The sequence below is a fragment of the Astatotilapia calliptera genome, chromosome 1, assembly GCF_964374335.1.
Source record: "Astatotilapia calliptera chromosome 1, fAstCal68.1, whole genome shotgun sequence".
Taxonomy (NCBI): domain Eukaryota; kingdom Metazoa; phylum Chordata; class Actinopteri; order Cichliformes; family Cichlidae; genus Astatotilapia; species Astatotilapia calliptera.
The window spans coordinates 6,705,832-6,730,365 of NC_137422.1; the positions used below are offsets into that span (position 1 = coordinate 6,705,832).

Here is a 24,534-nt window from a genome sequence, read left to right on the forward strand (position 1 = left end):
CTCTTCTTTATTTTTGGAGGAGGCACAACTGTTAAAAGTTTCTCTTGAGAAAGCAGCTTCTAAACTCACAAAGTTTCTTTGTGAATGTGATGTTGAAATAGTCCAAATCTAAGTAATCTACCCTGAACGATTTTACAAAAGAATAGTTTATTCAGAGAGAACTACGCCTGAACGATCAGACAGTCCCCATCCTGAAGACTGATGATTTTTTAAGGATTTTAATGACAGAAATAAGACCTTCCAATGTGCTCTTTTTATTGTTTTCTAATACTCTGTGTATCACTTTCTTATCAGAGGGGTTCCAGCTGCAGCATCCACAAACAACAGCTACTGAAAGTCGGTCCACCGAGAAAATAAGATAGAACAAGTGAGCGTGTGACATGTCAACTGCAGCGAGTGCTTTCCATGCTGTAATAAAGACAGTCCAAGTGCTTCATAAGCCTTGTGGTGTTTCATAAAACTGCCTGCTGTTAGCAGCCCTGAACTCTGAATATTGAAGGTTTATCATCCAGAAGGCACGGAGACGAGCTTTCGGAAGCTCTTAACGCAAAAAGAGGAGAAACTCCTAATTTAAAGTTAGACGGCGTTGATGTCAGTGACGGTCATCAGCTGGCAGTGTGGAAGCTGTGGGTTCTTCAAAGCTAGTATTTAGAGTGGGGAAGAGAATGTGAAAGGACCTTGTTAAACAGAGAAGAGAGGATCATGGTCAGCGGTCGCTGATAATTAGACTGCTTTATTTTAAATTCTCTAAATGTTTCCAATAATCTCTCCGATTGTACAGTGCATTAAAATATGCAGGTCTGTGACACTGCTCCAAAAAATATACTGAATTGAATTAGTATGCACAGACTGCTTTTTAGACCGATATTGTATTAGATTCTACATTTCTACTTGTTTACTATTTATGGACATATTAAGACATATTTCTAAGATAATATAATCCAGTTTACAGTAGTGGTTGTGGCCCTGAGTCAATAAACATACTAACATACTTGCATGCAGAACGTTTACCATGTTCACTCCTTTATAGGCATTTTAATATTATATAAATATATTTCATGCAAGCAGTCATCTCATTGCACTTTATATTGTAAGGTAAAACCTCTGAAATATTAGAGAGAGAACTACAATGATCCCCTATAAGGAAAACAATTGGCTACAGTGGTGAGGAAGAACTTCCATTTATCAGGAAGAGATCTCTAGAATCAGGTTCAGGCAGGGGCAGACCTCTACCATGACTGATCAGGAGTGAGAGGAAAGAGCATACAGAAAAGTATAGAGTTAAGCAAATAGGACAAAACTAAAACCAATTATATCTGCAGTAGTTGGGGATGACATAAATGTTACAAATATTTGTTATGAATAAATTAAAGGCATAACGCAGTGATCACGAGACATGGATGGAAAAGAGTCCTCAGGTGACAAAGGTTCGTAAACTCAGCCAAAAATTTAAGTGTAAACTTTTCAGCAGTTGGTACATCACAGCTGTGTGTGTTAGGATGTTCTGTCAACCTTTGAAATTACATATTTCAATATGTTTGGTTTAAATTCTTTAACAGCAGGGGCAAATAACAGTAACTTTGACTTAAAAATCTGTCAGATGCAGTGAAATAATTCCAGCAGTCCAAGCAGGACAGGTATGTACCACCCTGCATATCCAAAAGGCTAATTATCACATTTGATTTCTTGGTGAGTTAACTTTAAGCCAAACAGACTTGGTTAAAATTTTGATTTGGCCTGACAGCATTAGCCGAGTATGAAGGCACGCCTCTGTTATATCTTTCTTTGTCTCACACTTGTACTGTTTGATTAAAAAGTTCTGCGTGAATTTGTGTGTTTTAAAACAAATACTCACATGGTTGCAGTCAGGAGCAATATCAATTTCCTGCAGAAAGACAAAAAGAGGGAGAAATGTGAATCTTCAATTCAATGAAATTTTATTTATATAGCGCCAAATCACAACAACAGTCGCCTCAAGGCGCTTCAGTAGATTTAAACATCTTTCAACACTCTAGTTTAATCCATGCTTCCATCAGAGAGACACAAATAGTCATTTGTGCTTTAAGGGCTACCTTGGTATTTTTACTGCCATATTTTGTCAACATGCTGCAACAATGAGATTTCCAAGTTTGGCAACACCCTAACCTAAACACGCATCGGAACCAAAAACAAACTCTGACAAACTCCAACTTTCAAGCAGCACCATAGCCAGAGATAAAAGGAAAAAGTTCCAGCACCTGCTTGTATTTCTTTGTGCACTGGTTGAACAAACTAGATATAATAAGATAGTAAGTGTGTTTAGAGGTATCGGAAGGTTTTTTATTTTATTAGTTATATTTATATGCTGAACCTACTGCACCATGCATTGGTTAATAAACCAACAACAAGACTCAGCAAAGGCACGGTTAGTTACACTGAAACCCTTTAAAACTGTTGAGCTTGTTGGCAAGCAGTCCATTTTCCTAAGGCCATGTGAGTATAGGCAGAGTTTCCAGTTAAATGTTGCTAATTTTCATTATATGACGATTGTTAAGACTGATTTTATATCACCAAGATTTGGTCATTTAAAAATCTGATATACTGGGCAACGCTTTTTTCATTCAGACACATAAAAACAGATTTCCCTAAAATTTGTTTATGCACAGTTATCTAAGAATTTAAGACCGTTTTAATTAATATATGCATTTTTAAAATAAAGTTTGTTTTACTATCAAAAGTTGTTGACTACTGATTTACACTATGCTCAGCTATGCTTGTGTTCATGGACTTGTAAACGTGTTTCCAATTAAGAATAGCGCCCTCTGACAGAAAACTATGCAACATCAACACTCATAATATGGTTGACGGGTGTTTCTCCCATTGCTTCTTTACTTTTAGTTATTGGCCATTATAAATGTTGGTCCCAATAAATCAACAAATAGATAATATTGGTTAATATATAGCCGGGTGCTAATAATTGGTATAGGTCAATTAAGTTGGTCAATATATACACTTAAGGAGCGAAGCTATATTTGTATTATCTTTTATTATCTTCACCCAATGTAGTTTAATGTTAGCATGAGATCTAAGAAAAGATGGAACTGAACTATTAACAAACTGATTGGAAACTCGGGTAAATTTTGCTACTAGTAAGTAATGTGGCCTAAAAGCTAAATTTTCGCTTTTTGTAAAGTTACTTTGTACAATTTAGGACTTTTATCACAAGGTAGAATTCTTCTATCTGCATATAAAATTATTTAATGTTGCTATCCTGAAAGATGATTTTAAATGAATAAATCTGTGCTCTAGTAGCCACAAAAAGAGGTGGGCCAAGTACGATTTGCAGAAACGTTGAGCTAACACTAGCTTACATAATATCAACCCTATTTCAACTTCAGTCAGCCACTTTTCAGAACAATATACATAAGGCTTAGATAAACTATAGCCTTTCATTTTTTGAAGTTCTGTTGCCTTAGTCAATTTAGATGGTGTTACACTTTTGTTCAACAAGGGGTTTTTTAATATCTCGGAAAAAACATTTTTGTAAAACCAACCTCTGCAAAAATAAAGGAAAGCAGTGCAGACAAGAAATGTGCCTACTGACTCGCCTACTATGTAAAACCTAGACTCGTGCTCCATGGCTAAATCGAAGGTAGGATTTTAGTGCAACTGAGTGAGATTGAAAATACATAGAGTGCATTTTTGGAACTGTCCCTTTAGCTTCAGAAAGAACAGTTCAAAAATACCACCAACATTGCCCTAAAGCGCTGAGCAAAGTAATGTTTTTTTTCTCCAAAACGCAGCAGTTTAATATGAACAAAGCAGCAGAAGCTCTTCATAGACTCGCCCACAACATCCTTGACTATCAGACAAAAGCCAGCAGCAGAAGCTCTTCTTACATCTCCACATCACTTTGCTGTAAAAAGACATGAAAGCACTTTGTGATAACTCTGCTGCGCCCACGGGAACAGCGACAAAAGGCCTTCTTTTGATTTTAAACTCTCATTTCCACTAAATGCTTCAGACACAAAGAAATCAGTGTAATAAGGATACAAACCCTTGGTGGGTTCCCAAATTAAAAAAAAAAACTAAAAAAAACTAGTCATACTATGAGTTATTAATTAATGAAGAGCTGATCCATTCACATCAAAGGCTTTTGAAAAAAGACCATATTAATCAACTAGACTGATCAAACTGAAGTGGAAAGGATAATTGTGCCTTGGTAAGGGGCAGAGAGATAAAACAAATTGGGGCTGATGTGTTCCACTGAAGACTCTACATGTACAACTCTATACATGTTAAAAGTAGCCTGGCTTTTTCTGCGACTAAGTCATTGAAATAACTATACAGCAGAAACTACTCATGGAGATGGACACACCGAGAGATATCACTAATTCCTTAACGCAACTAAACTTTTAGAGATCTTTTTATGTGTCATTGTAGAGGCAATGCTTACAACTTGACACTAGGAGCCCCAAGAAGAGATGAGAACTTGTCAGTTTGGAACAAGCTTTATCTGTCATACAGATGGCCTCACATTTGACTCTAGAATATTACAGTGTACAAAAGGGTTCATGATCGACTTAATAACTGAAAGGTGCCTACGCATAAAAACACAAGCTTAAATCATCACACCTCCACCACCGAATAGGCTTTTGCCCTGTTAAACCATCCAAATTAATGTAAAGGAAATAGCAGTCTATCAGAGTTAGAGATACTTCATCATCAATTTAAACATAAACAGCTTTAATTGTCCATTGTATTAATGACCCGCCTGGGGCTGTTTTTGTTTGACGGGACCAACGGTAGCCTCTTTCTCTGTGACTACATCAGCGTTTCCTTTAAATCCTGAACATTGCACTTAGGACAACGATGTTACTACGGTATAAGCAGAAACACTGAGTAAAAAAAGAATTGTAGGACTGCAAATGCTACCCATAGCTACACAGCATCCTGGCACGCTATCTCCCCATAGTTATTATTTGTCACAATGCCTTAATGACCACAGCTCTAGAAATATCCCTGGCTTCTTTCTGCTATTGCAAAGTGACTTGCTGTTACTTTATAACTGTGTTGCTGTTTCTCAGACGTCTATCAGCTGTCAGATTTCAGGGCTTACACCACCACAAATAGATTCTCAAACTGGGTGTACTGAAAGCTCATGCTGCTCAGCTGCCCCTGTTACTGCCACTATATGTGTGTGTGTGTGTGTGTCTCTGTGTGTGTGTGTGTGTGTGTGTGTGTGTTTCTCTAGAGAAGAGGCAGATTTATAAGAGCCATTTACCTCTTCGGGAGGCCACAGCTGTTATAGAGTCAAAGCAATGTAATTATCTCTGTAAAGAGGGCATCACTCAGGGCTGCTGGAGGAGGTGTCTCGTGTGTGTGTGTGTGTGTGTGTGTGTGTGTGTGTGTGTGTGTGTGTGTGTGTGTGTGGTGTGTGTGAGTGAAAGAGCAGATGAAGTTAACATGATGATTAAAAAAAAACTCACATGGGAAATTTTTTTCAGGGACAGTACGGGTTGTGTAACAAATGGTTTGCAAGATAGCTCATTTAAAATATTCTTTAATGTAAAGCAATTATAATTTCTTATTGGCTATGAACACATTATATGTTAAGTCTTTTATCATCATCATTTTGTCCTCCATTATCTATTTATACAGAACCATGTAACTGTGTATATCTGTGGAGTACAGTGCAAAATGAGACTGACGTGGTGATACTTTAAGCCATCCATCCATCCATCTTCATCCGCTTATCCGAGGTCGGGTCGCGGGGGTAGCAGCCTAAGCAAAGAGGTCCAGACCTCCCTCTCCCCAGCCACCTCCTCCAGCTTGTCCGGGGGAATACCAAGGCGTTCCCAGGCCAGCCGAGAGATATAATCTCTCCAGCGTGTCCTGGGTCTGCCCCGGGGCCTCCTCCCGGTGGGACATGCCCGGAACACCTCGCCCAGGAGGCGCCCAGGGGGCATCCTTGCCAGATGCCCGAACCACCTCAGCTGGCTCCTTTCGATGTGGAGCAGCAGCTGCTCTACTCTAAGCCCCTCCCGGATGGCCGAACTTCTCACCCTATCTCTAAGGGAGAGGCCAGCCACCCTTCGGAGGAAGCTCATTTCCGCCGCTTGTATCCGCGATCTCGTTCTTTCGGTCACTACCCACAGCTCGTGGCCATAGGTGAGGGTAGGGACGTAGATCGACCGGTAAATTGAGAGCTTCGCTTTTACACTCAGCTCCCTCTTCACCACGACTGACCGGTGCAGCGTCCGCATTACTGCAGCCGCAGCCCCAATCCGTCTGTCGATCTCCAGCTCCCTTCTCCCATCACTCGCGAACAAGACCCCGAGATACTTGAACTCCTCCACTTGGGGCAGGAACTCATCCCCGACCCGGAGTGGGCACTCCACCCTTTTCCGGCTGAGAACCATGGCCTCAGATTTGGAGGTGCTGATCCTCATTCCCGCTGCGTTACACTCGGCTGCGAACCGTTCCAGTGCGAGCTGGAGGCCCTCACCCGATGAAGCCAACAGAACCACATCATCCGCAAAAATCAGAGATGAGATTCTGAGGCCACTTTAAGCTTTTGCTGTATTTGTGACAATGACTGAGGTTGATAAAAGACATGGAAATCTATTATCACTGTACAAAATGTCTTTTAAATGTATTAAGTCTATCAGTGAACATGTGTCATTTTCTATTGCATTAAATTATATTTTTTTCATTATTTTGCTCTATATTGTATATTGGCCAACTTATGTTAACCAGACACTTGATTAGGTAGACCTGTTAAAGTGCTTACTAATGGAAATATCTAATTAGCCAATGATATGGCAGCAACGCAAAGTATTTAGGCATGTAGCAAGGGTCAAGACAGCCTGCTGAAGTTCAAACTGAGGATCAGAATGAGAAAGAGAGGTAACTGAGGTGTCTTTGAACGTGGTGTGCTTGTTGGTGCCATGCTCTAGTCTGAGTGGAAGGCAACAGTAATGTGATTGCAAGGTATGCAGACGAGCATCTCTGAGCAAAAAACACATTGATCCTGGAAGCAGATGGGCTACTGCAGAAGAAGCCCACACCAAGTTCTTGTCAGAAAGGGAACCTGAATATAATTTGCATGGGTTCAGCAAAATTGGAAAATAGGAGACTGGAAAAAGTTTCCTGGTCTGATGAGTCTTTAATACAAGATTTTTCATGGTGGAGTCAGAATTTGAAAACATGGATGCATTCTTCCTTGTATCAACAGTGATGGTGATGCTGTAATGGAATGGTAGCCCATCAGATGATAGTTACTTCCAGCAGGATAATGCAGCATGCCAAAAGGCTCAAATCATCTTCAACTGGTTTCTTTTTTGACTGGACTCAAACATTCTCTATGAACAACAGATTTTAATCCACCTAAGGACCTTTGGGATGTGATGGAACAGGAAGTGCAGATCATTCATGTGCAGAAATCTGCAGGAACTGATGCTGTCATGTCAATATGGACCAAAATCTCTGAAGAATGTTTCCAACAACTTACTGAATCTATTCCCCAAAGACTTAAGGAAGCACTGAAGGCAAAAGGGATGTAAACTCAATATTAACAAGATGTTTTTTAATGAAGTGACCAGTGAGTGTGGATATAAATAACAAGGTAGATTCTCTACCAGCCTCCTTCCTTTTTGCTAGACCTAGCTAAATGTTCAGTGCAATACAAGAGGCTCTCATGCTTTCCTGAATGTTACCAAACTACAAAGTGTGGGGTAATTATTGTAAATGGGCTGGTTCTTACAGTATCTAGCCCTTTTCTACTCTAACTGAGCACTCAAAGTGCTTTTATACGAGGAAAATTGCTGTTGCGTTTTTCTGAAATGACAGAAAGTTAAATCAGCTCCTCTTTGAAACCATTTCACCGTAAACTTTATGAAGAAAAGAGAGAATTTATTGCAGGAATGTCTTATTACTCTGCATTTTTCTCAGCTTTGTGTACCAAATTTCCTACTGGGAAAAACAATTATACATAAAACTAAATTAAATAAATAACTTAAACATCAAAGTAAATCAAAAGTGAACACAATCTATACATCTAGCATAACAGAGAAATGTCTTCTGCTTGTACTTTTAAAATAATGGAATTTAGTACGATACAAATGACAGAACAAATTCCTTATATGCTGAATTTTTAGGTCTCAATTTGGGCCGCTGAATTTTTTGTTCCTTTTAAAATATCTGATACATGTGAAATCTTGGAATAGATCTAAATTTGTGATCCCAAACCCCCACAAAAAAAGCCAAGTGAAATAAAATAACATGGTTCAAGTCAGTATTTCCAAAACCCTTCATATGGTTTTAAAATTTTTATGATTGTTTTATAAATATGAGCTAGTGTAAAGGATCTTATCAGGAAGAGATTAATGAGTAATCTGACCCTGTTTTAAGTTGGTGTGTGTGTGTGTGTGTGTGTGTGTGTGTGTGTGTGTGTGTGTGTGTAGCCTTTTAATCAAACTGATATATTTTTCTTTAGATTTGAATCCAACTTTTTTAAAGCAGAGACAAAAAAGCAAACATTTACAATATAAAGGAAAAAACATATCGCTGTATGTATGTATAATTATTTGTTGAATTTAAAGCATTTTTCAACTAAAACCATCACGAAATGTACTATAGTCACGTCACAAGCTCGGGTGACTTCTTCAGAAGTGCTTTAGTGTTTTACCCAAAGATGTTCAATTTAAAAATGACACGAGGCAGGAGACTTTGCTTGAACAATCACTTCTAATAGCTGCAGTGCAGCTTAGGACACTTTGCATGAGGAAACACTTTTAAAATAATTAAATAGGTAAGAAGTGAACTGACCTAGAAAGCAAGATAACAATCTGGGGGGAAAAAATCAGATTCAGACTGTAAACTTGCCTGTAGCTTGCCTCCACCAGTGTGTGAATGTGAGAGTGAATGAATAGTGGCATTGTAAAGCGCTTTGGGTGCCTTGAAAAGCGCTATATAAATCCAATCCATTATTATTATTATTATAAACACTGTATGTTTATCATATGGTCATGTAATAAAGCAGGCTGTGAGGGTATCCTTCACTGGACGCATTAAGAGTGAGACTGAAGAACTGCAAGACCACAGCGGTTACTGATTAACAAACAAATAATTTGATCTCTAGTTGTAGTAGTGTCCCTTGCTTGTTTATTTATGGAAAGAAATTAGATAAAAATAAGAGAATCTGTGCATGTAGGCGGCCAATCTTTAAACAGGCACAGAGTGTGAAAGTTGGTTGTATTCTTCGTCACTATGGCACAAAGAAACAAGACAGGAATCATGTTTAACTGGGGTTTAACTTCAGCCGGCAAGTCACCTGACAGCTGGATGACTGCACTCACACCACACACTTCACACCTCACCAGGTTAATAAGTACTGCACTGAGGTGGAAAGAGGGGTGGTAAAAGCACAAAGCACATTAAAACCTCTCCCTTAAACTACAGAATGCAGTTGAGACAGCCCTGCCAGGTGCAGAGGTCGAGAAGGGGGTGAAGTTCATTCGGGATGTCACGTGGAATAAATTAAAAAATGATTAAACAGTTAATCAGATTAAGCCTGATATTTTTGGTAGAGATTAATCTATTTGTTGTTTAAAGACTAATCAGGTTTCATTTAGCTAGTTGCTCTTCAGCCTACAGCCTAAACACAACCAGTTTATAAGCATTTATAACAGCAGACATGATTTTTGATTGTGCTCATGGAACATCAGTTAAGGCCACACAGACAGAGTAGTGTGGATTACTACAGGGGATACCTTTTATTTACTCCTGGGGCCACAGGGCAAGAGCCTCTGTGCTGAAGTGTGAACATTCCTAGGTTGAAAAACACACAATTTACTTAAACATAAAAAAGTGAGCAGATTTTCAGGATGAGGGGCTTTTCACACAGTCTCATCAACTGACCACAAGCAAGTAAGAGAAAACTAACAGGTAGATATCAATTTGGGATAAAATCTACACTTAGCACTTGAAGACCTTCAAGTTTCGTTTTTTGAAGGAACTACGTTTTTTGTTCACTTTTGTTATAAAACAAAACAAAAACAAAACACACACACACACACACACACACACAGAGTTTTAAAAGCACTAAATACGCCACTATCTCTGTATGCGTGTGTGGATGTCGGGTAAATCGTGGATTTTTGACGTACTAAAAGAAAAAGTGTGTTTAAACGGCTGCCCGGAGCGTCACACGGATGGAGGTGCAGATGTTCACCTCTGCATCACAGCCATGCTGACAACCGGGGTGACTAAACCCACTGGGGCGACACACCCAGCAGATGCCCATCACCTCACCTGAACCCGAACACTTTACCGTGGGGAGGGCGCCTACCTCTTTGCGGTCCTGCAGACACTCCAGCACTGCCAGGTTGTTGGTCCAGGTGTGCTTGGGACAGAGGCGGGTCAGGTCCTCCCGGCAGGCCTCCTCTTCCGACAGCTTCCAACCGGTCGCCCTTCGAGGCTGTGAGGCCCCAGCGGCTGCGGCTGCAGGTGCATCCTTCGCCGGCGGATCAGCGGGTCTCAGGACGGGCGGGTTGTGAAGCTCGGCCGGGCCGCTGGCAGCCTTCAAGCCGAGGACGGAGCCGAAACTGCAGAGGCACACGGACGACAACAGCAGCAGCAGCTGAGCGCGACTGTACGCCGCCATCTTCACAGCACTGTCAAGCTAGTCCTAATACATGACGACATCACTTCCGGTCAGCGAGGTAACGGTGAGCTTTATTTACCGAAATAAACACACAACTTCCGGTCACTTGAAAAATAAATAAATAAAGCTTTACTGTACTCCTTTAGTAACAGCGTCAGTGTACCCATTGTTTTTACATTGTTGTTTACTCTAGTAAGCAATACGACACGATGATCACGTCACATGATCTCCAGCTCTAGTTTATAGCGATTTATTTTCATTTAATAGCATCAAAAAGAATCAAAGAATCAACTAAATGTAGGAAAAATAACGCGAATAAACTTTTCAAATATAAATAATTGTCGTTTATTTACATAAGCATGTTTCCACACAAAACTATCAGCCTGAATTACTTTTTTAATGCTAGATATTCCCCCACCTTAAAAACAAAACAAACAAAAACAAAACAAAACTTGTTTCGAAGTTCCTGCTCTACCTTTTTTTGTGACAACAAATACATTATTTCTTTGGCATCCATTGTACAAGGACAATGCAAGTCCGAATATTCAAACAATTGTTGGATATATCCCGGGAAGTGCGCACACTGTGTCTGAGGAGGATGTGCGGAGGTGCTTCAGGAAGGTGAACGCACGCAAAGCTACTGGTCCGGACGGGATTCCCGGCCGCGTCCTCAAGTCATGCGCGGCTCAGCTGGCTGGAGTGTTCACGCACATCTTCAACCTTTCCCTCTCTCTGTCTGTAGTCCCAGCCTGCTTCAAAATGGCCACCATCGTCCCTGTACCCAAATCCTCCACCATCTCCTCATTGAACGACTGGCGACCTGTAGCGCTGACCCCCATCGTAAGCAAATGCTTCGAGAAGCTGGTCAGGGACTTCATCTGCTCTGCACTACCCGACTCACTGGACCCTCTACAGTTCGCATACCGCCACAACAGGTCCACTGTTGATGCCATAGCCCTGACACTACATACTGCCCTGTCACACCTGGAGAAGAGAGACACGTATGTGAGAATGCTGTTTGTAGATTACAGCTCAGCATTCAATACCATCGCCTCTGTCAGTGCGCCCCAGGGCAGCTGTGGCTACAATGTAGCTTGCCATCGCCAGTGTGTGAATGTGTGTGTGAATGGGTGAATGACTGAATGTAGTGTAAAGCGCTTTGGGGTCCTTAGGGACTAGAAAAGCGCTATACAAATGCAGGCCATTTACCATGCCATCGTTCCCTCGAAGCTGGACAGGAAACTGCAGGATCTAGGACTGAGCAGCTCCCTCTGCAGCTGGATCCTTAGCTTCCTGTCTGACAGACGCCAAGTGGTCAGACTGGGCAGCATCACCTCATCCCCCGTCACACTGAACACTGGTGCTCCACAGGGGTGTGTACTGAGCCCTCTCCTGTACTCACTCTACACCTACGACTGCACGGCCACTAACAACTCCAACATCATTGTGAAGTTTGCGGACGACACTACAGTGGTGGGTCTTATCACTATTGGTGATGAGACGGCTTACAGGGAGGAGGTCAGCACCCTGACCCACTGGTGTCAAGACAACCATCTCACCCTCAACGTCGCAAAAACAAAGGAGTTGATAGTGGACTTCCGGAGGTGCAGAGAAGTACACACCCCCATCACCATCAACGGCGCTGCTGTGGAGAGAGTGAGAAGCTTCCGGTTCCTTGGTGTACATCTGGCTGAGGATCTTACGTGGTCAGTACACACAAATAAAACAGTGAAGAAGGCGCAGCAGTGCCTCTTCTTTCTCAGGAGACTGAAAAGATTTGGCATGAGCCCCCGCATCCTCAGGACCTTCTATCACTGTGCCATTGAGAGCATTCTCACTGGATGCATCACCACCTGGTATGGCAACAGCACCGCCTACAACTGCAAAGCTCTCCAGCGAGTAGTGCGGTGCTCTGAACGGATAATTGGAGGTGAGCTTCCCTCCCTCCAAGACATCTACAGGAAGCGGTGCCTGAGGAAAGCGGGGAGGATCATCAAGGACTCCAGTCACCCCAGCCATAAACTGTTCAGACTACTTCCATCAGGAAGGAGGTTCTGCAGCATCCGGTCCCGTACCAGCAGACTGAGAGACAGCTTTTTCCATCAGGCCATCAGACTGCTGAACACGTCATAGACACCTCAGCTTCACTACTGGAACTTTAACATTATGCACTCCATACTGTACAGTAATGCCACTGTTTTGTACATGTCTCACTCTGTATATTTTATTTTATATATTTTATTTATTGTTTACTCTATTTAATTTGTAAAATATGTGCACACACACACACACACACACACACACACACACACACACACACACACACACACACGTAGAAAAATATTTAGTATACACATCCAGAAATGCATATACTATTATATATTGTACATATATTTATTAGTTTCAGATGTAGCCATTCTTGTATTTTGCTTGTTTACATTATTGTATTTTGCACAACTCTGTTGCTTGTGAAGCTCGCACACAAGAATTTCACTCACATGTGCTGTACCAATGTACCTGCACATGTGATGTGACAATAAAAGTGATTTGATTTGATTTGATTTGGAAAGTGTGTGTGTGTGTGTGTGTGTGTGTGTGTGTTTTCTCTCCCTCCCATGATGCTCTCAGTGATTGTAAGCTTTTATTTTGAAGTTATTGTCACACCGTTTCAAATCATTGCATTCAGTACAAGATATAGTAGGAAAGTATCTATATTCACAGCCAGACATTGTCAGCATTTTTGATTTATTGTGCCCATGTACAGATACAGATGTAATTGTTAATTCTAAACTGTGGAATAGTTGACTGCTTACTGAGATTATTAAATTCTACTGAAACTTTAAAAATGCCTCAAAGCCTGTTTTGGTTTCCTTTGTTTTTTTTTGTATCGTATAGTGAAAGTGACTTGTCTCTCTGTATGGATAACCATATTTTCTTGCTTGTGTTTAAGCTTTTAATTTGAAATGTAATGTGTATTTCCCTTTTTTCCAATTAAAGTCAAACATTGCCTTGCAGAAAACCTTTATAATCGCTGTATGCTGAGCAATCACAATTTAATTCACCTTCATTACAAAATGTATAATGCCAACACGTTCTGGGATTAGGACTAAAGCTTCAAACTTTTTTATGTTGAACTTTTCGTGGCAGTTCAAAGTGATTTTACCTAAAACATGAAAGACCTTAAAAAAAGGATCCCAAGGCAGGATTGAAAAGATACCTTTCAGTGGGATTTAACAGGGGAAAAAATCAAAAGAATGGAAGCCAAACATGAGTTGAAATAAAAAGAAATGGATAAAACTAGAAAATAAAGGTTACAAAAATGAAATAATGATCTGATTCAGGTCATTTAAATGCGAAGGCAATGAGAAAAGTTTGATCTGTGATTATAAGTACTGAGGAAGTTTGTTCCTATAATGTGATATAAAAGATGTATAAATATATCACATAATGGCTCTGTGAAATGAACACAGATTTGGCAATATTAGTCAGATCAACATATTTAAATTTGGTATAAATATTAGTCATCATCAGAGATCATAAAGTGTAAAATATTCCCATGACCATTAGGGATATTGATGTGGAGATTCATTTTCTAAGGATGTCACAGCTCAGAGAAATGAAAGATACTCAGGTTAGACAGCCAACAGTGCAGGTATAGTATTAAAGCATTAACTAAATACTTATTGGAAATCAGTAATAACTTTGATATCAACTGTTTAAGTCATTAATGATATACTGTGTGAGTTTTTGCTCCTTTCTTCCTGTCTGTGCTCCAACAGGAGAGTGCGATGGCCAGGCTTCATTAAACATGAATTTGAATATTTTACTCAAATAGCCTCTGAAGTCATCAGATCATGTGATGGATGTGCAGCTGGCAACCTTGTGATGCTGTTATGTCCATTTGGACACAAATCTCTCCAGAATGTGTCCAGCACCTTGTTGAATCTCTGCCACGAATAATTAAAGCAGTTCTGAAGGCAAAAAGGGGCTCAGACTCAGTGCTAGATAGGTGTACAGTGGGCATTGAGTATATGTTTCCTTGAAAATTTATTTGAGGATTCAGTTTGGCTGTTCAGTAAAGGAAGCACCTCTTTATTGTAAACAAATCAAGGGAAAGGAAAGCACTAGCAGTAATGTGTTATTTAAGCACAGTGCATTTACAAACTCACCTGATCAAAACGGCCTGACTGTGTTTGATAGTCATCTTCTGCCATCTTCTCCTCCCTCTCTCAGAGCTTGGTGCTGCAAGTTGGCCAAGAAATGCTGGAAGAGGAAGCCCGAGAAGCTGAGAGGGAGAAAATGCAGTACTTGGAAGAGAATTGCACAGCCCTTTTCATTCCTAGCAGTATGCAGGATCTCCAGGTAAACCTACGGCACCTGGAGAATTTGTTCATGACTGATGATTAACTTAGCAGGCTTTTTGTTCACCTATGGAAGCTGTAGTTTGGTTTTAGAGGAGAAAGTATTTGTTCTGGTGCACTTGCCTTTAACATCCATAACATCACCGGAAAATGAAAGTGTGCAAGCTCTACTCTTCCTCTGTATCCATCCCCTACCCAGCAACTATAGAAAGTTGGAGATGATAGAAAACTTGCTTTGTAAGAAAAATGTTCAGGATAGTACACTGCTGTTAAGTGTGTCGTGTTTATGATTGAAAAAACAGAAAAACAAATAAACTTTCTCACTCCTTCTATCTATCATAACTCCAGGAGCTGTGTTGCAAACTTCACAAGCAGATTGATTTGGTGGATGAGGAGCGATACAACATGGAGGTCAAAGTGGCAAAATCCAACAAGGTGTTGTATTCAGAAGCTTCTTCTGCCATTATAAAGTTATACAGTTATACAGTATAATTATTATACAGTATATATATATACTGTATGTATATATAATTATACAGTTATAACACCTCCCGATGTAAGGTTTATGCCACAGCTCCCCTAAAGTAACAGTATATGTCCATCCATTCGCTTCCGCTTATCCTTTTCAGGGTCGCGGGGGGCGCTGGAGCCCATCCCAGCTGTCATAGGGCGAAAGGCGGGGTACACCCTGGACAGGTCGCCAGTCTGTCACAGGGCTAACACACAGGGACAGACAACCATTCGCACTCACATTCACACCTAGTGACAATTTGGATTATCCAATTAACCTATCCCCACAAGCTGCATGTCTTTGGACGGTGGGAGGAAGCCGGAGTACCCGGAGAGAACCCACGCAAACACGGGGAGAACATGCAAACTCCACCCCGGCCTGATGGTGGAATTGAACTCAGGACCTTCTTGCTGTGCGGCAACAGTGCTAACCACCGTGCCCTTTCATTTTCCGGTATATGTAATTGCCAAAATCATTTTTCATTTTTTCTGTATTGGCAAGATCTTTAATCAAAGTGACATTTTTTTAGTTTAAAAATAATTTTAAAAAATGTATTCTAATTTATTCTAAAATGTTTGTTGTTGTTATTACCAAAACACATATGTCTGAACAACAGTGTTCTATGTCAGGTTGATGACCTTAAGTTGAAGATTCAGTATCTGAATGGGAGGTTTAAGAAGCCAGTCCTGAAAAAGGTGCGGATGTCAGCCGATGCCATGCTGGCTGGCCTGCTGGGCTCCAAACATAAAGTGTCCATGGACCTGAGAGCCAGCCTTAAGCAGGTTAAGAAGGAAGTGAAGGACGAGGTAGGTGCTTTTGATGTTATATTAGGCAGATGGAGCACATAGTAGCATCCTTCACTGAAAAAAATTAGTAAGATCAGAACGCAACATGAAAGGCTTCACTTTTTGTTACTGCTTTCCTTTGAATGTGTTTCTTAGGAGAAGCAAACGGGCGACTGGGGTAGAAAAAATCAAAGACAAAACTGGCATGGGTGGAAGAAAAAAGATGTTCGATACAGAGCCTTAAATGTCAGTATGTTTTTTCTGCAGTTCACCACTGCCAAGATTTGCCAGAAGTCCCTTTTTTAAATAAATAAAAAAGAATAAATCCAGTGGTGTTCTGATGTATTTAATGAATGTAATTTGACAAATGCAAACAGGCTGATAAAGAGCACAGGCTGTGAATGTTCCGCATGCGTATAAATCGAGGTGAACTCGTTTTATGAATTCCAAGAGCAAGAAATGAGACAGAAGTGTTGAAAAGCAGCTGAAAAAATGTTTTCTAAATCCGTCCAGCTCATTATTAATAAAGTTTTTTTTTTTTTTTTGGTAGGGTTGTCGGTCACGTGAGAATACGCGACGTCACGAAAACCCTGTGATACACTGGTTGTGGAAGTAAATCAGTACTGGCAACAGAGGGCTGCTTTCTTTCTAATATTTCCAGATAAATACCTGTAAATAGAGCAAAACCAACCGCTTTAAGACGCTGAATTACCCTTCCTCAGAACCAAAATGACAGCGGCGGTGTTTTTCGGCTGCACCTTTATCGCCTTCGGCCCAGCCATCGCGTTGTTCCTGTTTACCATTGCCCGGGAGCCGCTGAGAGTCATTTTCCTCATAGCAGGGTGAGAGTTAAACATTCACTGGTCATAACGGACGGCAATTGACTTAAATATATAATAATTTGGTAATTACAGATGCTACTGCCACGTTATATTGAATAAATCCCAACCTTTAGACAGTGTTAGCTTACTAGCTAACCGATCGTTTCGTTTCTTAGCTGATGTGCTATCATTAGCTTCTATTCTCTGGTATTATGGTCTTACACTTTGCTGGTTTTTTTCTTTAGCCATACGTCACCACATTCCGATTTACACAGCTTCATAAATACACCGACCTTTTAAAGTTTTAAAGCCCCAGCAATGCCTGATATTAGCCACCCAAAGATAGGAAAGAGCTAGCTTAATGAGAACCTGAGGGACTTTTATTAGTTTTGTTTCTTATGGATCTTGCAGATATTGGAGGATGCTGACGACTTATGTCAGTAAAAGGTGGCTGTATACACACACGTAGTTAGTTAGCACTATGGTGGATTGGCTTTTGAAATAATTCATTGCTATTGTAGTGTTATAGGGTTCAGATACGGTCTTGACCTAAGTGAGATATAAGCTTGTGATCATAATTGTGGTTGTTGATTGATAACATACATCTTACCGGTTAATTTGTAAAAGTGCCGTGACGTTACGTTTGTGTTCGTTGACACTTTGTCTCCTTGTTATGGTCAATTAATTCTTGCTATTTGAAGTAAAAGTAACTAAATAGTCCTCTGGTATCTCAAGATAATCCTGATTGTGCTATCACTTCGGTGCTGCTCCTCAGTTCCTCCTCAGTCTGGAAGTATTTTTTTCTTAACCCTCCCTTTACTTTCATTTAATTGGCTGACCCTCGCAAATAGAACTGTTGAAAAAATAAAGGAGTCAGGCTTCTGGGCTCACAGCAATGCTGGAATTGCTGTGAGCCCAGAAGCTTTGAGATAGCAGTGTGGGTAATATCTGTTTTCTTTGTTCTCATTCTTTCAGGGCATTTTTCTGGCTGGTGTCGCTGCTGTTCTCCTCCCTGGTGTGGTTCATCTCGGTTCAGATCAGTAATAAAGAGAGCGCGGCTCAGCAGAAAGGCCTGCTCATCTTTGGTGTGGTGCTGTCTGTGCTCTTGCAGGAAACCTTCCGCTTCGCTTACTACAAGCTACTAAAGTAAGTGGCCGCCACCATGTTTAACTGTTTTATACTTTATATAGTGTGACTCCAGAGAACTGTTTCTTACTAGAAGAGCTGAAAGCCCATACTTCAACTTCCTCAACACGTATTCACTATTTATTATTTATTTAACTAAGAAATATTAAAGCATGACCTCTGAATTCTGCACTGTATCGTTGTTGTCCCTTGATGAGTGTCTGTCTCAGTTGTCTCAGTTTCACACTCTTCAGTGTGAACTTGTACAATTTTCATTGTTCATCTCAGATCATCTTCCACTAAATGACATACTTTCATAACTGACATATTTTCTATTCATGTTCTGTAGCACACAGTGAGACTCAGAACCAAAACTCTGTGTGTGTGTTTTCCTGCAGGAAAGCAAATGAAGGCCTCCTCACTCTCAGCCAGGAGGAGACCATGCCCATCTCCATCCGACAGCTGGCCTATGGTACACTTAGTCTGCACATCATCTTCTGTGCTTCATATCACCTACTGGTAGCATATTCATTCACCCACGATTCTGCCAGAAGACAGAACATTGAGCACTGGTTACCTCTTTACAACTTTATCATTGTTTGTTTTTGGTTTTAAAACTCACTTTTGTACTATTCTGTAAAAAAAATTTTTAAATATACAAGAAACATTAGCATAAAAATGGCAAATGCACTGTATGGACAAAAGCACTGGACCACATGCATATTATAGCTATAGGAGCTGCTCAGCCATATAGACCCATACCTTGAAGCTTCCAGCACAGTGTTTGTGCTGATGTCAATATCAGTGGTTTTAATGGGGAGGATTGGAGCTCTGCAATGCCACTTAGTGATCATAAAATATCTATGGGGAAATTTCACAAACAGACTATTTACAATGATCATATTCTACTACATTGCTACACTCTAGTTCAGTGAGCTCTTTAGAGTGACCCCTTGTTTCACAAACATTTGTAAAGCGAGACTTCATGGAAAGATGCTTGATTTTACACACCTGTATTCAGATGTTAAGAGGTGTGGATCGAAACCTTTGGCCGTATATCATATGAGCACAAACTGTGAAAGTGCTCATTCTTCCCCACTAGGCTCTAACAAAAGATGCTATCAAGTAGCATCAATACATTTCTAAAGAAATTGTTAAAAATGAACATCTAGCACACTTTGGACATGATCTCTTATATGCAGGTTGTTTAAATTTGCTTGCGGTTTACAGTAAACAGTATTTTCTGTACAGTGGGGCTGTGTGATATGACCAAAATCTCATATCCCGATATAAGAATTCCATCGTCCTGATAACGATATAAATCACAAAAATGTAACATTTTCTGTAAATTCTGTGAATCTTGGGCAGCTCGACTTGCGGGAAGTGTTTCCAGCTGCGCGTCATGTAGCTGGAGTCGAGTGTTTTAACCGATGCATGAAACTATACATTTTTAGACATAAGTTGTAACGGCCGCCGTTTTCTTTGTATTTATTACACGGCGTGCTGCGGGGAAAAGCCTGTTCTAACGTTTGAGTCTAAGGTCTATTTTTTAGCACCTGGCGGCTCTTTTTTACTTCTCATCCATAAATAATCTGCTCTTTCACATGATTCAGTTTATTTTGAAAAGTCTCAACAGGATCTCGAGCTTTATTGTAAAAGGTTTATGTGAAACATAAACAAGCGGACACGCGATGGTGCTACCGTCGTTGTTGCTAACGACAAAGCATTAAAACAGGCGCTTGTCCGTGCGTAGTGTGGTTATATTAAATATAAGAGAAAGAGAGAACTTTAAGAAATGAATATAGCCACAACAGTGACCATCAAAACAATGAAAAAAATATTGCCGTAAACATTTTATTAGGCGACACCATGAAACAAACGATAGCGTAAAATCAAACGATAGACGATATCGAACAGCCCTAGTGGTCCCTAGCTATAATGCGGTGCGCTGTTTCGTGGATTTTCTTTGGTGCAATTTTGCAGTTTTTTTTTTAAGCAGCACATTGTGTTCTGCATCCTGATTGGCCGTAGACCATTGTCAATCAATCTCCTCTGTGCTGTGTCTCCTGTACAGTACAGAATGTCTGCAGCTTGTCGAATTTACATAAATCTTTGATCGCTTGCAGTGTGACTCTGAAGTACTGTACTGTATGTTTGTAAATTTTCTCCCCAACAAACACAACAATGTTAATGAAACGTTTTGCACCGTCAAAGGCACCTGTGGTAGCACCCAAAAGGCAGAGGAAGATGGTAACCATAGCACAAAAAGTTGGACTTCTGGACATGCTAAGGGAAGATAGAAGTTACCATATTTTTCGGACCATAAGGCACACTGCATTATGAGGTGCATTAAGTAAAACAAAACAGTCAGATAAGTCAAACTTTACTCAAGTCATTCTTCCACCATTGATTCATTAATGTTGAATTCTCTGGCAGCTGCTCTATTCCCATGTTCTGGACCTGAAACAGGGTTTGATCTTTGGTTTCATTCTACAATACTGGACTTATTTTTCTATGAAGGTTTGAATTTTGAGGGTGTTTAAACAAGAGAGAAAAATGTTCATGCCTGTCTGAGAAAACTGTCTAAAGTGTCTAGTGAGGAGTGTTACAGCCTTAAAACATCTATAATAATTGTGAAAAAAATGAAATTGGCTACTTTGTGGACTTCACCTATCGCGGGTTATTTTTACAATGTAATTCCTGTGATAAGGGACCATTCAATTCAATTCAATTTTATTTATATAGCGCCAAATCACAACATAAGTCGCCTCAAGGCCATTCATCTTGCATAGTGCCGAATTTGCTTTGGGATTAGCATCGCACAGTCTTTCTTATGTCTCAGCTGTCTTCTCATTCTTTTGTCTCAGTTTCAGGTCTCGGCTTCGGCTTCATGAGCGGAGCGTTCTCTGTGGTGAACATCCTGGCTGACTCAGCAGGGCCGGGGACTGTGGGGATCCATGGAGACTCGCAGCACTACTTCCTGTCCTCAGGTAACAATTAGCATGTACTTGTTTTTTGTTTGTTGTTTATTTTATTGTCAAAAACCTTTACGTTTCTGCCGTTGAGCGAGTCCATAGATTCGTAAAACCTTTTTCTTTCTTGTGTTCTCTTCTCACACACACACACACACACACACACACACACACACACACACACACACACACACACACACACACAGTCATTCACCAGATGAACTACTTCCACTGCTGGAACCAGAGTCCAGACGGGGAGATTCTTATTCTACTTTGGAGTATAAATGATTGTGTCTTTGTTTTTGTTTTTTCTTTCACTTTTGAGCCAGTTGCCACAAAAAAACTATGTATTTCAGAGTTTTGGACTTCTAGCTGAAACAATACAGAGCACAGAATAAATGTATTATGTTCTATTGTGTGGTCTTATTAAAAAGCATTCTGGGAAATGTTGCATTAAAACTAATCGCCGTTAAAAGTGTAACTATATTAGATTTATATGTAGAACATGATTTGTTAAAATTGCACGTCTCTTTCAGCCTTCATGACGATGGCCATCATCCTGCTTCACATGTTTTGGGGCGTTGTTTTCTTTGATGCTTGTGAGAAGCAGCGCTGGTGGGCGGTGGCAGCCGTTGTCATCAGTCACCTCTTGGTCTCCTGTCTGGTGAGTGTGGTTTGTACGGAATGTGGACTTGAGTCTATGTGAAGGCAGGAAAAAACACTAACAAGAGCTCACAGTCAAAAACTATGCAAGGAAAGTATTTTTATGTCTTAAATGTCTTGAGTCAGTTTTCTTTTTTTTTTTTTAAATCAAACCTCTCAAGCCTCATAAATCTTCTCTTTTTATTTTATTATAGTATATTATAGTATCTTATAGTAAATAAGAGTCATGTTTTCGGGGCACACGACGGTGCTCGGACAAACGGCCATTTAACAACATCAACTTGGCGACTCAGATTTGTAATGAAAGTCTCTCTTGCTCTCTCTTTATATGCCTGCAATTAGTTACTTTAAAGAATTGAGATAAAATACTAAACAGTGTCCACTGATGTTTTTTTATCTCGTCTTCTACCGCAGACCTTCCAGAACCCTGAGTACGTCGCAAGCCTTGTTCCCACCTACGTCATCCTGTTCCTAATGGGTGTCTGGGCGTTCTACTCCGCCGGCGGCTCGCTCAAGAACCTCAAACTCTGCCTCACCTGCAAAGACAAGGACTTGCTTCTTGCCAACCACAGGCCTAGATAACGCAGCACACCTAGCAGTGTGCAGGACTCTTTATACAAGGATCACAGAGATCCCACACAAACACACACACACATTGGACACAGTGAGGAAGGAGTGTTAACCCTGTTAAATCTGCTATTTGATTTGAGACTTTCATCATCTTAAGCGTTAAAACATTTAAAAGGTTTTGTGGGAACAAAGATGGGAGATCGTTTTGATTCCAGTCCAGCTTGGAAAAGGTTTTTATTCAACAGTATAACATATCCATTTTGGCTAACTGTGTGCCCTTTTTGTGGTCTGCACTGTAAGAAAAAACAAACCCACAGAAGATACTTTAGATTGGGGGCTTAAAGCAGCAGCACTCTTTATACATACTCTCAGATGCTTCAAATCTTTCCTAGTGTTTTATTATTTCTAAAGAAAATGTGTATATAATTATGCATTTTTGAATTCCCTAATGTGTAAATATTAAAACCTTTCTTCAAGGTGCGATATGCTGTCTGTGGTCTGAATATGAACCTGCGTTTGATTCTAAATGCACTTGCTAATGATTACTAATTGTTTGTAATCAGTCATCAGTCAGTCAGTAATCTTGACGTAATAGACCCTTGAGCAAATAGAAAGTAGAGAATCTAAATCAAACAAAATAGTTTCTTTTGTTGTTTGTCCTTGTGTGTTTTGGTTGTTCTTATGAGTGCAAGGATTTAGGATAAAGAATTATTTACAAACATTTTGTTTCTGTGCCTGATTTTGTTTTTGATCATCTTTTGTATTTGTAGATTCTGTCTGCTGTGTCTCCCAAGGATGGGAGGTACATTAGAGATGTAAATTGTATCCATGTTTGCATTGAGTTCATTACTTTTCTGCCTTGTTTTGGCACTTTGCTACATGACAAAATGTGATTTGGTGTAGTCTTATAGGTGGAGATGAGCCTGTTAGCTGGTCAGTTGGTACACCAGGCTGAAACTGATACAACAATCCTGCAATAACTCTTACCTTCATGATGTCATGCTGTTTAATCCTACTGTAATTCAAAGAGAAGTGTTTCTTTTGTGAGTTATATCCAAGAAATGGGGAAAGAAATTATTGTGTGCTCACTTTCAGTTTTTACTTCATATTGTAAAACACATTCAGCTCTCCCTCTGCATTAAGTTAACTTTAAATTTCTTGTTTATTTCTAGAAGGTTGCATTTCCTTTTATCACCATTGTTGGATAGGTTTTAAGTGTGTACAATACTTCAATGACTAAAGGAATAATAATAAAAAATGATATTCCTGTCATTCTTTATATCAATTGATTAATTAAGCTATTGTTTTTTTAACAGGTGTTTTACAGGTGCCCATGATTATTCACTAGTGACTGTGTAAAATATATTTAAAATTGTCTGATTAGTATAAAAAGAAACTAAAGATTTTCAGTTTTCCTTTACTGCCAACTCCAAAAACCAAGCACATGTTCACACCAAAGATTTCTGCTTAAATAGGATATTTTATGACAAATTTCTCCTCTTTGTTTCTTTTCTTTCACTCTACTAGAGCAACTTTGCATGATACCAATTTCTGTACTTCATCTACTGTCTGAAACAAGGATTTTGGCTCCTCCCCCTTGCGTTAACCCAGCTTCCCACCCCCCCTCCCCCCTGATTGGTTACTCATATTAAACAGACAGTTTGAGCCAATGAGGCTTTTGTGATCACAGCCAGAGCTCTGACATCACACAGAGCCAAGAGCAGAAATAAATTGTCTGAAACTAAACTTGTGCAGTGGTTTAGACTACTTATATATACAGTCATTTAAAGATTTCAAACTTTGGTTCTGTTTCGCAGGAGAATCTGGTGGGAAATACCACTTGAAAACAGCATTCAAAGTAATGAACATTAACATGTATAATAACATCAGAGGGTGTTTAACTAGCCTTGTTTGGTCAAAAATAATCAAAAAGTAATAAGAAAGACCAGACAGCAGCCATTTTCTTTTAAGTTTATACAGAAACAGTAGGTCAGTTCATTGGACCTTTAATGAGAAGTCTACAGGGGACAAAGCAGGCGCCAGGTTTCCGATATAGTGCATGTCTGTGCGTGTGTGAGCGA

The 24,534-nt window shown here is 40.0% G+C and overlaps 2 protein-coding genes and 1 pseudogene across 2 annotated transcripts in view; 2 read left to right on the forward strand and 1 right to left on the reverse strand.

Moving 5' to 3' along the window:
• LOC113013457 (Golgi apparatus protein 1-like) overlaps positions 1-10,683 on the reverse strand; it is a 29,149-nt gene extending 18,466 nt beyond the window's left edge. Inside the window, exons 1-2 of the mRNA XM_026154406.2 lie at positions 10,331-10,683; positions 1,856-1,885 (exon numbers count right to left, since the gene is read on the reverse strand). Of these exons, the coding sequence (XP_026010191.1) occupies positions 1,856-1,885; positions 10,331-10,645 (345 nt within the window). The 5' untranslated portion in view covers positions 10,646-10,683. The remainder of the gene's footprint in view (positions 1-1,855; positions 1,886-10,330) is intronic.
• A 3,560-nt stretch (positions 10,684-14,243) lies between these two features.
• Positions 14,244-16,555, forward strand: LOC113027970 (troponin I, fast skeletal muscle-like; annotated as a pseudogene).
• A 317-nt stretch (positions 16,556-16,872) lies between these two features.
• aph1b (aph-1B gamma-secretase subunit) lies at positions 16,873-23,725 on the forward strand. Its single transcript, XM_026154538.2, has 6 exons — positions 16,873-17,144; positions 18,099-18,269; positions 18,647-18,720; positions 21,116-21,238; positions 21,757-21,884; positions 22,298-23,725. Exons 1-6 carry the CDS (start codon positions 17,032-17,034, stop codon positions 22,463-22,465), a joined length of 777 nt encoding a protein of 258 aa, XP_026010323.1. The 5' UTR covers positions 16,873-17,031; the 3' UTR covers positions 22,466-23,725.
• The last annotated feature ends 809 nt before the right edge of the window (positions 23,726-24,534 follow it).